The 14,926-nt window shown below is 46.8% G+C and overlaps 1 protein-coding gene and 4 non-coding genes across 5 annotated transcripts; all 5 read right to left on the bottom strand.

The window, feature by feature from the left end:
- Window positions 1-446: 446 nt before the first annotated feature.
- Window positions 447-5,918, bottom strand: Rpl3 (ribosomal protein L3). The gene is made up of 10 exons (XM_059247065.1): window positions 5,787-5,918; window positions 4,845-5,037; window positions 4,074-4,242; window positions 3,230-3,365; window positions 2,463-2,649; window positions 1,837-1,997; window positions 1,316-1,417; window positions 950-1,045; window positions 646-765; window positions 447-545 (listed from the first exon to the last, which is right to left on the bottom strand). The coding sequence occupies exons 1-10, from the start codon at window positions 5,787-5,789 to the stop codon at window positions 501-503; spliced, it is 1,212 nt and encodes a 403-aa protein (XP_059103048.1). The 5' UTR covers window positions 5,790-5,918; the 3' UTR covers window positions 447-500.
- Window positions 1,121-1,214, bottom strand: LOC131897246 (small nucleolar RNA U83B). The gene has a single exon (XR_009375608.1). It is a non-coding gene; the product is annotated as a small nucleolar RNA U83B (small nucleolar RNA).
- Window positions 2,343-2,434, bottom strand: LOC131897248 (small nucleolar RNA U83B). The gene has a single exon (XR_009375609.1). It is a non-coding gene; the product is annotated as a small nucleolar RNA U83B (small nucleolar RNA).
- LOC131897250 (small nucleolar RNA U82P) lies at window positions 3,366-3,420 on the bottom strand. Its single transcript, XR_009375611.1, has one exon. It is a non-coding gene; the product is annotated as a small nucleolar RNA U82P (small nucleolar RNA).
- Window positions 5,316-5,379, bottom strand: LOC131897240 (small nucleolar RNA SNORD43). Its single transcript, XR_009375602.1, has one exon. It is a non-coding gene; the product is annotated as a small nucleolar RNA SNORD43 (small nucleolar RNA).
- Window positions 5,919-14,926: the final 9,008 nt, after the last annotated feature.

Here is a 14,926-nt window from a genome sequence, read left to right as displayed (position 1 = left end):
GATCTGCCTGCCTCTGCCTCCAGAGTGCTGGGATTAAAGGCGTGCACCACTACTGCCCAGCTTGGTTTGTTTAAGACAAAATCTCACTGTGTAGTCGTCCTGCCTCAGCCTCCTCATTGCCAAGCTCCAACTGGAAGCTACCATGTGTATCACCCCAAACCTGCATACTTAATCAGGCCAGAAGTCCTAGCAATCAGTGCTGCCAAAGGAATGACATCAAGTCCTACCTCCACTTGTCACAATCCTGGTGTCACCCAAGCTCTGTAAACAGACCTTCCAGATCCAGAAGACACAGGAGGGACATATTATATTGCCCCTCAGTCGCTCAGGCATTAAGCCAAACATTTTTAACAACACTCTAGGGCCCTCACCACTTAGTGTCAGTATTGAACGCCCCCCCCAAATCAATGGCTGACCATGGCCCTACAGAAAACGAGAAGGCAATGTCACTGGAAAAACTTTTATTGAGACCCCACCAGCTGCGCAAAGTGCTTCTGGCATTAGGCACCTTCCTCCTTGGCAATGCGGTCTTTCTTGAGTGGTCCCTGTGGAAGACAAAGAGCAGGAGTCAGTCTCCACTATCCTTGCACACAGCCAAGGAGGCAAACACACACTCAAGACAAAACGGGACATGCAGGTCCTTACCATAAATGCTTTCTTCTCCTCCATGGTCTGGAAACGACCGTGGCCAAACTTGGAGGTGGTGTCAATGAATTTCAGGTCAATCTTCTCCAGAGCACGTCGTTTGGTCTGCACCAGCAAGGACTGTGGGCCAAAAGAAAAAAAAAAAAAAAAAAAGGTCAGTGACTGACACCCAGACAGCTCAAAAGCTGACATGAGGCTGAATGGCAGAACTCAGGTAAGCTATGGAAACCGCCATGTGAGGGAGGGCGGGCCATATTCCCTTCTTCTAGGAATTCAACCCCTGGACAGACCTTGTTAGTCTTACCTTGCGCAGAGTGAGCACTCGCTTCTTGGTTCCCACCACACAGCCTTTGAGCATGACGAAGTCATTGGTCACCTCACCATAATGGACAAAACCACCCTAGAGAATCCAAGTTATTGGTCAAATTAAGAATGTGGCCAGTTGGTTGCATCAGAGGCAATCATGGTCAGCAAAGCTGTTCTCAGAAGGAAGGCAACAGGGAATGGTTCCTCAGTCTCACTCGGGCGCTGTGCCCAGCGCACATTCCAGAGCCTCATCACAGAACAGCTGAGACCCACTCCTCACCACCCCACCAGCACAAGCACAGCTAGGCAGTGGGTAGGTACAGGAGGCACGTATGAGTGCCATCCCACAGAAGCCAGCACTCACCAGAGGGTTGATGCTCTTGTCAGACAGGTCGTAGTCGGTAGATGCGTTGTTCTTGATCAGCTTCCCATCCTTGATGAGGTAGCCTTGACCAATCTTGTAAATCTGACAAACACAACATCAGTAACTGATAAGATAGTCCGAAGGACCAAGCGTGGGTGGATCAGCAACCAGTCTGGTACCCAGTCTGGAAGTGAGTCTACAGATGTGTTTTCCAGGTACATGGACCTGATCAAAAATACTGCTAACTGCTGGACGACAACACTCAAGAGGACCCAGGAAAGTAAAGTTAGTCCTCTTCAACTAGTCACCAACCATCTTGGGCCACATGAGTCTGACTTAAAAAACTTCCAAGGCAGCCAGCCGATGCCACGCGGCCATTACTCATCTAATAAGCAGAAACACTGCTTATAAAACGAACGTTTTAAAAATTCCCTGGGCAAGGGTTGGAGATGTGGGTTCTCACCAGTGACTGTCCTACGGGACTGAGAGCCTCCCCCCTGCAGGATCCCAGTCAGCCTTACCTTCTTGTTAATCTCTGTTCGATGATGGTAGCCTTTCTGCCCAGCTCGAGCCACAGAGAAGGCCACACGGGCAGGGTGCCAGGCTCCAATACAGGCAACCTTGCGCAACCCGCGATGGGTCTTACGGGGCAGTTTCTTTGTGTGCCACCGACTGGTCACCCCTGGAGAGAGCATGTCACTGTTACAAGGGTCCGGACACAACTCCCTCCCTCCCCTGCTAGTGCACACCTAGACTATCTTGAGGTATCTGTGACGAAACGACTGAATTACGTATTTATGACACAATGGGTGAACTAAGAGGGGCTGAATACCATCCCATATTTCAAATTAGACTGAATGGTGTCTGCCGAAACAGTCCTTGGCCCCAAGTATTTGCATCTGCATACACATAAGTGGAGGCCAGAGGTTGCCATGTCTTTGATTTTAAGACAGTTTAACATTTAATGTCCAAAAGTAAATCAAAGTTTCACCCAATCCCTAGAACCTCAATCATGCTGACCAGGGATGCTGTTCTCAGAAGGAAGGCAACAGGAAACGCTTCCGCAGTGTTACTCGGGTGCTGTGTCCAGCACATTCCAAGGCCTCATCACAGAACATCCAGGTCACACCCCACTACCAAAGCTTACCTTTGTAGCCTTTGCCTTTTGTCACCCCGATGACATCAATCATCTCATCCTGTCCAAACACCTGGTTCACAGGCACCTGCTGCTCCAGCCTCTCCCGGGCCCAGTCCAGCTTCTCAGCTACAGTGCCCCCATTCACCTGGATCTCCATCAAGTGTGCCTTCTTCTGGCGCAGAGGAAGCAGACGCATCTAGGAAGAAGTGGAGAAAGCTCAGATGAGGTTGTCAGCCATCTTTTTATTATAGTGATTGGCTGGCTGTCAAAATGAGCCAAGTAGCCCATACCCTGAGACAGGAAGATTTTTAAATGGTGCCTGTGACCCATCTAATGGGCTATCTGTTTAGAAAACAAAATACATGAACCCAGACTCACACCATCATTTCAATGTCAATGAGTTCCAGGTAAGCAAAGGATAAAGCAAGACTAGAAGAAGTCTATTATGGTTAACAGCCTGAAATTTTCAATTAAATAACAATGCCACTACAGGACAGTGCCAGCACCTTGCTACTAGACTCCCATCAATTAAGCGTTGATGGGTGAGCTGATCACAGAAAGCCTAGATGGAGTAAGGTGCCACAGTGCCCTCTGCTGGTTAGAGACACCAGTAGAGTACACCACCCCTGGCCAAGAGGCAAGCTGAAGCTGCAAGTAAGCTGCTGATGGAATTGTTTTAAGACACCTGAATGTCCTAATGCCCCCAAACCCTGTGGAATGACAAACTGAACAGGAGCCAATAAAGCCTCCCTCGCTCCTAGGTGACAGGTGCTCACCTGAGTGTGGGCAATGATGCGGATGACTTGGCAGTACTTCTTCATGCTGTTGAAGTCCTTCTCCAGCTGTTTCTTGCCCATGTCATCCTGCCATTTCTTACAGTATTTGGTAAAGGCCTTCTTCTTAGATTTGTGCCTTCAGGAGCAGAGCAGAGTTGGGGGAGGGGCCCGGTGCAGGCCTTCATCACCCTTGCAAGGTGTGAGAGGAAGGCAGACTGGCACCATGTGGGCATAGGGCTCATTGCCGGCTTCTAAGGAGCCTTTTCCACCGGCAAGCGGAGCCTGGATGGAGCTCATCGGGCAGAGCCGAGCGGAGCTGAGCAGAGGTCCACAGGTTAATGTAAGCCACACACATATAGAACACAATTCTTGCTCCAGGGCACCAGAATCTCCCTTTCTCTACCTGGGGGAACATTTCACAGTAATGCTATCAGGGACCCAGGAACACAGGCCAGAGGCGAGGGACTTGTATGGTACAGTCAAGGCTCCCGTTCAAAGGACAAACTCAACGAATGAGGCTTGTCTGTTAATTATTTCCCAGCTGCATCTGCCATTTCAGTATCAAAACACCAACTCCAACCACCCATGAGGATTAATGGAGTCAGATTTTAGCTTAAAAAAAAAAAAAACCAAGGACTATCTCCAGAAACCTCTGATCAATGTACTTGCAAAGAAACCCAGTACAAGCTAAGTGGTGGCATACGCCTTTAATCCCAGTACTTGGGAGGCAAATGGATGGTCAGCTTTGTCCACAATTAGTTCCAGGACATCCAGGGCTAGAGAAACCCTGCCTTGAAGGGGAAAAAAATATCCTAAATTCTAGCTCCCTGGCTCGTCTCCTCACCAGTTCTTGTAGAAACGCCTTTTACACTCATCACTGATGTGCTCAGCAAATACTGTCTTGAAGGTCCGGAGGCCTCGTGGGGTTTCGACATATCCCACGATGCCCACAACTACCATGGGTGGTGTTTCCACAATGGTTACAGCTTCCACAACTTCTTTCTTATTCACCTCTGTGAAGGCAAATGGACATCAGTGGACGGACAACTACCAACACACTCACGGATCCACAAGTCTTTCTGCCTGCCACCCCATCAGTTGGCCCTCTCTGGCCTTCCAGGACTACTCTTCACATCTCCAGGCTCTGCAAAGGGAGCTCTTTACTACAGTTGATGCCTAAGTTCCCAGGTGTTTCACTATACCTACCCTACACTTCTCATTCTGCATGCTTGCTGTTAGAACAGACATTAAGCCTGGTAGTGACTATCACCTTTGATGAAAGGAAGTATTGGCAAAATGTCACATGCTTAAAGCTAAGGATGCAAGAGAGCACTCCATTCTGAGGACTAAGTTTTGATCCTCAGGCATCCACGTGGGTGGGAAAGACCAACTTTAACTCCATCCCCACAGGATTTTACACAGGGCCACATTATCTGCCTAGCACATTACACCATTAAGTGGGCACTGTCACCTAAGTCACCTGTTTCAGACTCAAAAGCACAAGCCACCCATGGTAGAACATCTGCTGTGGCTTTGCAAATTTACTCCAGTACCAACCATTCCTGAATGAAAGTATACCCAGGCCCAAGTTGGGACAAGGAAGCACTCTACGTACTGGATCCTGGTCTGTCAACTTCCCGGACGATATGGGTCATGCCAGCCTTGTAGCCTAGAAAGGCTGTGAGATGAACAGGCTTGGAAGGGTCATCCTTGGGGAAGCTCTTCACTTTCCCACGATGCCGGCTGCTGCGCTTCCGAGGCAAGAAGCCCAAGGACCCATGCCTGGGAGCAGAGAATTTCCTGTGAGACTGGGGGAGAAAATCACACACATTACAACTGCTTGGATCAACCCACTATACCGAGGAAAGCATGTCACTCTTAAGTAATCTCAGATAGTAGATCTCAACAGGGCTTTTGCTAACGTTAACTTTAAACACGGCCATGCGCCCTTCATAATCAGTACAAAACTATTAAAAATTCCTAAACGAGCTCGTTTACGTTCGAGCATTTATGACTCACTGCTAAATGGCCACATGGCGCGTCGAGCGTCAGCCCTTTACAGGTAGGCCTCTAGGATTCCCAACGCCAAATCAGAACATGACAATCAGCACAGAGTTTCTGTCCGCCCGTCAGAAGGTTCATCATTTGTGGCTTCTGGGAACTCCGGAGACCCCCCTTTCCTTTCGCGGAAGCACATTCCAAAATGGAAATTCGTTTACGCTTCGCACAATGGCTCCCGCCTTAAGTCAATGCAATCCAAAGACCGCGGCCTCTACCAGGCTGGCCAAATGCTCAACCAAGACAAAATCGGCGTCAAAACCAAAAAAATAAGCCGTTTTAAAACAAGAAGGGCCTTCAGGCGTGCGGCCAGCCCGTGGCCTCCCCCACAGGCCCAGGCCGCACGTCCTCCAGAGAGGTCTAGGCCCCGTCGCGGCCCGCGCCATGCGCCTTGGGCTCCTAGAGCGGCTTCTCGGTGATGGGCAGGCCGCGATGGCGCCGATGGGTCGCGGATACCCTGGCACAGAACCTAGGAGACAGCCCGCATTGCCACACGTACCATCTCGCAGTCACACGCCGCCGATAGAGGTCGGCCCGGCGTCCGCGCAGACTATATAAAGCCACTGAATGGCTCCGCCCCCTTCAGCGTGCGAGCGTGCTGCCGCAGTGGACGTCGGGTCGAAGGACGCACGCACCGAACGTCCCTTTCCCGCCCACTTGGGATTGACCAGTAGCGTCCGTACGGCAAGCGGTTGGGTTCAAACGTTGCAGAAAGCCTCGGAGACGCTGCCGCACCGAATGTAATGAATCTACGGCGTTCTGTAGCAGCCAAACTTGATGATCGTGAAGAAAAATGGCTGCATTGCTTGTGTCCGTGCGCTACGCTGTCGCCTCTAGAATTGAGTCATCCCGTACTAACCCTTTCAGCCCTACACAGGATCGAAAGCAATCTCGTTGAAGCAGGCTTAGTTACATGGAACTGATGTGCGAGCTCACGAGCTTTTAAGTTGGAAAGACTGGATGAAACTCGTTTGCTCTCTGCCTAGCCAGTGATTTTTATGCAACAACAAGTTGCTTTAATACGCCATGATTTCGGGCACACCTCCATCAAGTCCGGACTCGGACATTGCAGTACCTAGATGCCATGTTCCCGTTCACATTTTGTTCTTTCTTCTTCTTTTTGTTTGTTTTTTTAACGTGCATTGGTGTTTTGCCTGCATGTCTGCCTGTCTGCCCGTGTTAGGGAGACGGATCCCCTGGAACTGGAGTTACAGACAGTTGTGAGTCGCCATGTGGGTGCTGGACTTGAACCCCGAGTCCTCTGAAAGAGCAGTCACTGCTCTTAACCGCGGAGCCATCTCTCCAGGCCCCATATTTTATTCTTAATTTTTAGATTTATTCATGTTATAATGTATGTATGGGTATTTTGACAGGGTGTATGTATGTGCACCACGTGTGTGCCTGGCGTCTGTGAAAGTCAGAGGAGGGTGTCAGATCCCCTGGAACTGGAGTTGCAGACAGTAGTGAGTGCTGTAAACCAAACCCCGCTCCCCTGGGATAACAACAAGTTTTCTTAACTACAGAACCATCTCTCCAGATAAAGAAAAAAAAAAAAAAAACATTTTTAGGAGTGAGAACATAGCTTTATTAAAGAAAAGTAAGAAAGAAAATTTCTGAAAGTGGGAGGGGTAACAAGTGCAGAATATCCTTAAGAAGTTATTTAATCCTGGGAGGCAGAAGCAGGCGGGTCTCTGTGAGTTCAAGGCCAATCTGGTCTATGTAGGTACCTGCAAGCCAGCCAAGGCTTTATGGTGAGATTCTGTCTCAAAAAAAATAAAATAGCCGGGCGTTGGTGGCACACATCTTTATTCCCAGCACTCGGGAGGCAGAGGCAGGTGGATTTCTGTGAGTTCAAGGCTAGCCTGGTCTACATAGTGATTTCCAGGACAGATTCCAAAGCTACACAGAGAAACTCTGTCTGGAAAAACCAAAAAAATAAAATAAAAATAAAATAAAAAACGAACACTTAAACAACTTAGGACTTTTGGGCTAGAAATTGTGCCTTACTTGCTGGAGTCTTTGCCTAGGATGCATGAAGCCAGTACAGTGTAAAAACAGTCATAGTGGTTCACCTCTGTAATCATAGCACTTGGCGGGTGAGAGTAGGAGAATCAGGATTTCTAGGTTGTTCTTAGCTACATATTGAGTCTGAAGCTAGCCTGGAATACAAGACCTTGTCTCAAAAGCTAAAATAAGGGCTGGAGGGGGTGGGGGCTTATCTGTTAGGACTATTTACTGCTGTTTCAGATGATCTGAGTTCAGTAACTCCAGCTCCTGTGAACCAGACATCTTACAGCTTTCTCAGACACCTGCTCAGGCATGCACACATGGAGACACAAAAATAAAATCAAATAAAATAGGGCCCAATGTGGTGACACACAGTTTGAGGCCAGCCTGGTGTCCCAGTGAGACTCTGTTTCAAAACAAACAAGACAGGGTTTCTCTGTGTAGCCCTGACTGTCCTGGAACTCACTTTGTAGACTAGGCTGGACTTGAACTCACACACACACACACACACACACACACACACACACATGCATGCAAGCACACACCTGCACACATACACACAGGAAGCAACAATGGTAACACACATGGAAAAAAGACTTTTAAAAAATTTATTATTTTTTGCTAGGCAGCAATGGTGCACACCTTTAATCCTAGCACTCAGGGAGGCAGAGGCAGGCAGATCTCTGTGAGTTCCAGGACAGGTACCAAAACTACACAGAGAAACCCTATCTTGGGGGGGAAAAAAAAAGAAAAGAAAAATTTCTTTATTATTTTTATTTTATGTATATAGGCATTTTGCCTACATTCTTGTCTGTATACCACATACATTCAGTGTCTGCAGATACCCTGGAACTGGAGTTACAGCTAGGTGTGAGCCATTTTATGTGAGTGCTGAGAATGAACCCATGTCTTCTGTAAGAACAGCCAGTGCTCTTAACCACTGAGCCATCTTTCCAGCCTTCCTTCACAAGTCAAATACTTTTAACCCCAGAATCTTAGAAACACAAGCCATAAAGAATAAAGTAATTATATTTGATTGTGTCAAAATTAAGGGTTTTTTGTTTTGTTTTTTATTTTTTGGGGGGGTTTTCCAGGGTTTCTCTGTGTAGCCCTGCTTGTCCTAGAACTAGCTCTGTAAACCAGGCTGGCCTTGAACTCACAGAGATCTGTCTGCCTCTGGCTCCTGAGTGCTGCGATTAAAGGCGTGCACCACCACTACCAAGTTTAAAATTAAGAATTTTTTTTTTAGGTACTAGAGATTGAATTTAGGACTTCATACATGCTAGTTAAACATTCTACCACTGGGCTACATCCCCCAGCATAATTACAAATTTCACCACAAGATATTTTAGATTTTATTTATTTATTTGAGACAGGGTCTCACTTTGTAGACCAGGCTGGCCTTGAACTCACAGACATCCTCAGCCTCAGCCTCCCTAGTGCTGGAATTAAAGGTGTGCATCACTATGCCTGGCTTTTATTTTTCTATGTATCAGGCAGAGGCCACACCACGTGCTTGGTAAATATTAACTCTACAGGTTGGTATGTTTCCCATCCTCCATAAGCATGTAAACTGAGCCATAGAGAAGCAGTATTGAGAATCCTGTCAAGCCCAAGCAGTCTGGCAAAGCCCCGGCTGCCAGCCAAGCAAACGCTCTCAGCTGTCTACGTGGAGCCAGAAATGACTATTTTTGAATACACAGTGACAGAAACGTTCAGCTAAAATCATCTGGACAGGTTCTGCAAGGTGGACAGGTTCTGCAAGGTGGCTTAGCCTTTAAAGGGTGCAAATGCTCTGGAAGACCTGAATTCTATCCCAGGGACTCAAAACCAACTCCCACAAGTTGTCCTCTAAACTCCACAAGCACTGTGACACACACAAATACTTTTTTGAAAATCTGAACAAATAGCACCTGCAGGAGAAACAAAACAAAACTAAACTAAAACTTCATCTAATCTTCTCAGCTGATTTAAGTAGGAACTTTAAAAAAACTGCCACAGCCCTGAATCCCCTCTCTCTGGGGTGTTGATAGCCCATGAGATGATGAATGATTTTCTTTTCGGGTCACTTTTGAAAAAGTTTGTTATTAGCATGTTATTAACTCTTAGCATTAGTTAACTTCACTGTGACATCTTTATACACGTGTGTGAGCCGCTGCAATTGGACGTACCCCTTATTACCCTCTTTGGACCTGCTTCCACTCTGCTGATCACTTTCCTCTTCCCAGATAGTTTTCCGTCTGCTTTCGTGTCTTTCCTGTTGTTCTAATAGTTGGTGATTAGTCAGTGAGTTTTATTAGAATTACTTCCGGGGTCACGGTTAAGGAGTTATTTATGGGAAAAGCATGGACATCTTACCAGTGGCTGAAGAAAGTATCCCTCCCCTAGCAACCATTTAACAGGCTTTAGGTCCTCTAGGGGAGATGGGCGTTTGTGAACTCCCCTGCTCTTCCTGTAATTGAACGGTGACAGGTCAAATCTTGTGCAGGTAATCACAGAGAATTCAAGACAGCAACGTCCACGTCATTCCTGGAGGACAGCATTCGGATACTCCACCCCTGCCTTCAACTCTTACAGTCTTGTCTGCCTTCTTTCTCTTTCATGGTGTTCATGAGCCTAAGAAGGGCTTTCTTTCGGGTTTGTTGTTGGTGTTGGCTATGGAAGCCCTCTGCCAAAAGAGCTATATCTAGCCCAACTCACATTAGTTTTTATTACTGTTTTGTTTTTGTTTTTCGAGACAGGGTTTCTCTGTGTAGCTTTGTGCCTTTCCTGGAACTCACTTGGGGTAGTCCAGGCTGGCCTTGAACTCACAGATATTCTTCTGGCTCTGCCTCCTGAGTGCTGGGATTAAAGGCGTGCGCCACCACCGCCCAGCTTGTATTTACTATTTAAGTGTTGTGCTTTTGCCTGTTTGTTTGTGTGTGCCTGGAGCCTACAGAGGCCCCAAGAAAGCATCTGGAGTTACAGACTATTGTGATCTACCATGTGGATGTTGGGAATCGAATCTGGGTCCTCTGGAAGAACAGCCAGTGCTTTTAACCTCTAAGCCATCTCACTAGCTCCTTATTTTAGTGTTTTTTGTTTGTTTTTTTGTTCTTTGAGACAGGGTTTCTCTGTGTAGCCCTGGCTGTCCTGGAACTAGCTCTGTAGTCCAGGCTGACCTCAAACTCACAGAGATCCACCTGCCTCTGCCTCCCAAGTGCTGGAATCAAAGGTGTGCACCACCACTGCCCAGCTTACTTAATTTTTTAAATGCGGCTCCTTACCCACTTCTAAATTATTTTTATTATTAGTATGTGTGTGTATGTATGGTGTGTGTGTTTTCCTTGCAAGATACTTGGGGAGATCAGAAAGGAGATCAGATCCTCTGGAACTGGAATTACTGGTATTACAATGGTTGTGAGTCACAGTGTGGGTGCTGGGAACTGAACTAGGGTCCTCTGCAAGAACAGCAAGTCATCTTAACTGCTGAGCCCTCTCTCCAGTCCCTTCTTTTTATTTTTATTGTTTAAAGATTTATTTATTTATTTTGTATACTGTTCTGTCTGCATGTATCCTGGTCCGCCAGAAGAGGGCACCAGATCTCATTATAGATGGTTGTGAGCCACCATGTGGTTGCTGGGGATTTAACTCAGGTCCTCTGGAAGAACAGCCAGTGCTCTTAACCTCTGAGCCGCCTCTCCAGCCCCTCTTTTTATTTTATTTTATTTTTTATCTTTTGAGATAAGGTCTCACCATGTAGCCTGAACTCAGTATGTAGACTAGGTTATTCCAAAACACACAGATCCACCTGTCTCCACAGGGCTGTTTCCACCTTATTTGTTTTGTTTTTCGAGACAGGGTTTCTCTGTGTAGCCCTGGCTGTCCTGTAACTCACTCTGTAGACCAGGTTGGCCTCCAACTCAGAGATCTTCCTGTCTCTGACTTCCACTTTATTTTTGACCGAGTCTTTCAATAAACCTGGAGACAGAAGCCATTTGGGGTAGCTATACTGGCTGGCCAATAAGCCCCCAGGATTTATCTGTCTCTACCTCCTAACTCTGGGATTACAGGTGTGTCCTACTAGATATAACTTTTTTTTTTTTTTGAGACAGGGTTTATCTGTGTAATTTTAGTGCCTGTCCTGGATCTTACTCTGTAGACCAGGCTGGCCTTGAACTCAGAGAGATCCGCCTGGCTCTGCCTCCTGAGTGTTGGGATTAAAGGTATGCGCCACTGCTGCCCGGCTTATATATAACTTTTTAAATAGGAGTATTTGGGTTTGGAACTCAGGTCCTCATGCTTTCAATGAAAGCACTTTACCTACGGAGTCATTTCCCTGGCTTAATGGGAAACCTTTGAAGGCAAAAACAAGGAAGATTTATTTTACTTGTAATTTTTTCCTTTATTTATTTATTCACTTATTTTATATGTATGTGTCTGTGTGTGGGTATGTACACTGGAATGCAGGTGCCCAAAGAGGCTATAGGCAGCAGATCCCTCTGGAGTTGGAGTTATAGGTTATGAACCACCCAGCATGACTGCTAGCATCTGAACTTTGGCCCACTGCAAGAGCAGCATTTGCTCTGAGCCCCCTCTCTAGTCTGTTTGTTGCTCTTTTGAGACAGTCTCAAGTAACCCAGGCTGACACTGGAACTGAAGTGCTGAAGCCAGCCTTGAACCGCTGGAGTGCTGAAGCCAGCCTTGAACTGCTGAAGTGCTGAAGCCAGCCTTGAACTGCTGAAGTGCTGAAGCCAGCCTTGAACCACTGCTCCAGTGTAGCTATGGTTTTCCTGCCTGGCCCACAGTCAGGACAAATCTCTCTCACCTGCCAGTCCCACAGCCACTCAGACCCAACCAAGTAAACACAGAGACTTATATTGCTTACAAACTGTATGGCCGTGGCAGGCTTCTTGCTAACTGTTCTTACAGCTTAAATTAATCCATTTCTATTAATCTATACCTTGCCACATGGCTCGTGGCTTACCAGCATCTTCACATGCTGTTTGTCATCATGGCAGCTGGCAGTGTCTCTCTGACTCAGCCTTCCACTTCCCAGCTTTATTCTCCTCCTTGTCCCGCCTATACTTCCTGCCTGGCCACTGGCCAATCAGTGATTTATTTATTGACCAATCAGCAACACACTTGACATACAGACCATCCCACAGCACTCCAGTCTCTACTTCCCAAATTCTAGGGTCACAGCCAACCTGGTTCAGAAATTAGGAGGGTTACACAGACATTTTGAAACCATAATCTTTTGCCACAGTGCTTAATAACAAAGATGGGGTTACTCTAATGGTGAGTAGATGGCTATTCGGATGTCCTCCCAGAGGTCCTTTCGGTAAAGGATTACCAGAACCTCTGTGCAGGCTGGAGGCTGAGGTTCTAGTACACTCATTAGCATGCAGAAAGGGAACATCAGTTTAGAGATTCCAAGAGCTTTAGGGGCTGTATGCCAGGAAGCAGGACCAGGACATATACGCAGAATCACATAATCTATTTCACCAGGGCCAACTACACATGAGGAATCCATCCATCCATCCCTAGCTGATTGGCAGGGCCCATCACACTGAATGCCTGTGGGAGTGCAGTACGTGGGTGTGAAGGTACTCCCCAGATGGCTCTGTATAGTCTGCTATATTCTTTACAAAGTGGTGTACGCCTTTATCCCAACACTGGGAAGACAGAAGAAGGCAGATCTCTGTGAGTTTCAGGCCAGCCTGGTCTACAGAGCAAGTTCCAGGACAACCAGTGTGACACAGTGAGATCCTCTTTCCAAAGAAGACACAAAACAAAATGAAGGTACTCGAATTAATTACTTGTGCAACTTCCAAAACAAATAAATAAATACGAGGGCTGGCAAATAAAATATGAGGCACTTTTCAAGCCTGATGACCTGAATTCAATCCTTAGAACTCACTTAATGGGAGGAAAGAACTCTCACAAGTTGCCTACTGATTTATACATACACAATGAATATAATAATAATAAATTAAAAATAGGGTCTTGAGAAATAGCTCAGTAGTTAAGAGCACTACTCCTCCAGAGGACTCCGGTGGATTCCCAGCATCCACACAGTGCCTCACAGTGGCCTGTAATTTCAGTCCCAGTGAACCTGATGCCCTCATTTGGCCTCTGTGGGCACTGCCATATCGGGTGCACAGACATACATGCAGACAAAACATCCATACATATAAAAAGAATAAATAAAATGTTCAAAAAGCTTTCATTAAAAATAAATGGAATAGCTGTTCCTGGGCTTCAAGCTCAGCGCAGTCCCTTGCTGTGGACATGGCTGACTCCTGTGCCTGTCGACCTCCCTGGAGGTTTGGAGCTGGAGCTATTTCCCCCAGGCTTGTCCTGGCATCCCCGTAGCTCTGGTTACATCTCCACTCTCAGTGATCTCTACATCAATACCCTCTTCTCCCAGGCTGGTTGGGTTCCTTATCTGATTAAGGCAGATTATATTTGCATTTCTGTCGGCCCACTTCTGAAACCTTGTCAACGATGCAGTAACCTTTTAAACGCTCTACTCATTTCATAAACCACATACATATATGCAGCTAAATTGATCGACTGATTTACTGTGTGATGGGTGTGACAAGAGAGTTAATTTTAGTAATTAAGATTAGCATAAGAGAACCTGGGGGCTGGAGAGATGGCTCAGAGGTTAAGAGCACTGGCTGTTCTTCCAGAGGTCCTGGGTTCAATTCCCAGCAACCACATGGTGGCTCACAACCATCCATAATGAGACCTGGCTCCTTCTTCTGGCCTGAAGGGATACACGCAAGCAGAACACTGTATACATAATAAGTAATAAATCTTTAAAAGAAAAAAGAGAGAACCTGCATTCACCTCAGCTAGATTACTGAGGTAGGCAGGATTGATTATCTGGCAAACTGTTGCTGGTGAAACTGCTCCCCCTTGTGAATTTATTGTTATTGGATAAATTCAGACATGGAAAGACACGAATGTGTTCATCTACATTGCGGCCTCGAACTCGGGCACAGAACTCTGGGATGAAGTCAATACAGACAAGAAGGAGAATGTTTCAACAACCTTGAAGAACATGTAGTAAGTACGGGTTGGCTGCTCAGCCCAGGAACCTTCCTGGCCATGCACATGCTTTGTGCTTCTGAGAAAACGCTTTACTAGATGTGGTAGCTCATGTCTGAGATCTCAGCACATGAGATTACCCCAAATTTGAACTGAACGTGGGCTACATAGTGAGTTTGAGGTCACAGCCTGACTACAGCGGGAGGCCTTGACACACAACGAAAGAGCTGGAGAAATGAGTTTGTAGTGAGGAGCACTTGTTGCTCTTGCAGTGGACCCAGCACCCACACAATGACTCACCAAGGTCTGTAACTTCAGGTCTAGGGGATCTCACGCCCTCTTCTGGCCTCCCCAGGCACTGCACTTATAGGATGCACATAGAAACATGAAGGCAAATGCTAACACAAAATAATGAGGCGAAGGCGGCGGTGGTGGCGCACACCATTAATCCCAGCACTTGGGAGGCAGAGGCAGGAGGCTCTCAGTCAGTTCGAGGCCAGCCTGGTCTACAAAGTGAGTTCCAGGACAGCCAGGACTGTTACACAGAGAAAGCCTGTCTCCAAAAACAAAAAAGTAAAAAAGAAGAAACACTGC

Source organism: Peromyscus eremicus, chromosome 20 (assembly GCF_949786415.1).
Source record: "Peromyscus eremicus chromosome 20, PerEre_H2_v1, whole genome shotgun sequence".
Lineage (NCBI taxonomy): Eukaryota > Metazoa > Chordata > Mammalia > Rodentia > Cricetidae > Peromyscus > Peromyscus eremicus.
The sequence above is the reverse complement of the archived record's forward strand: the minus strand, read 5'-3'. Positions and strand labels throughout refer to the sequence as shown.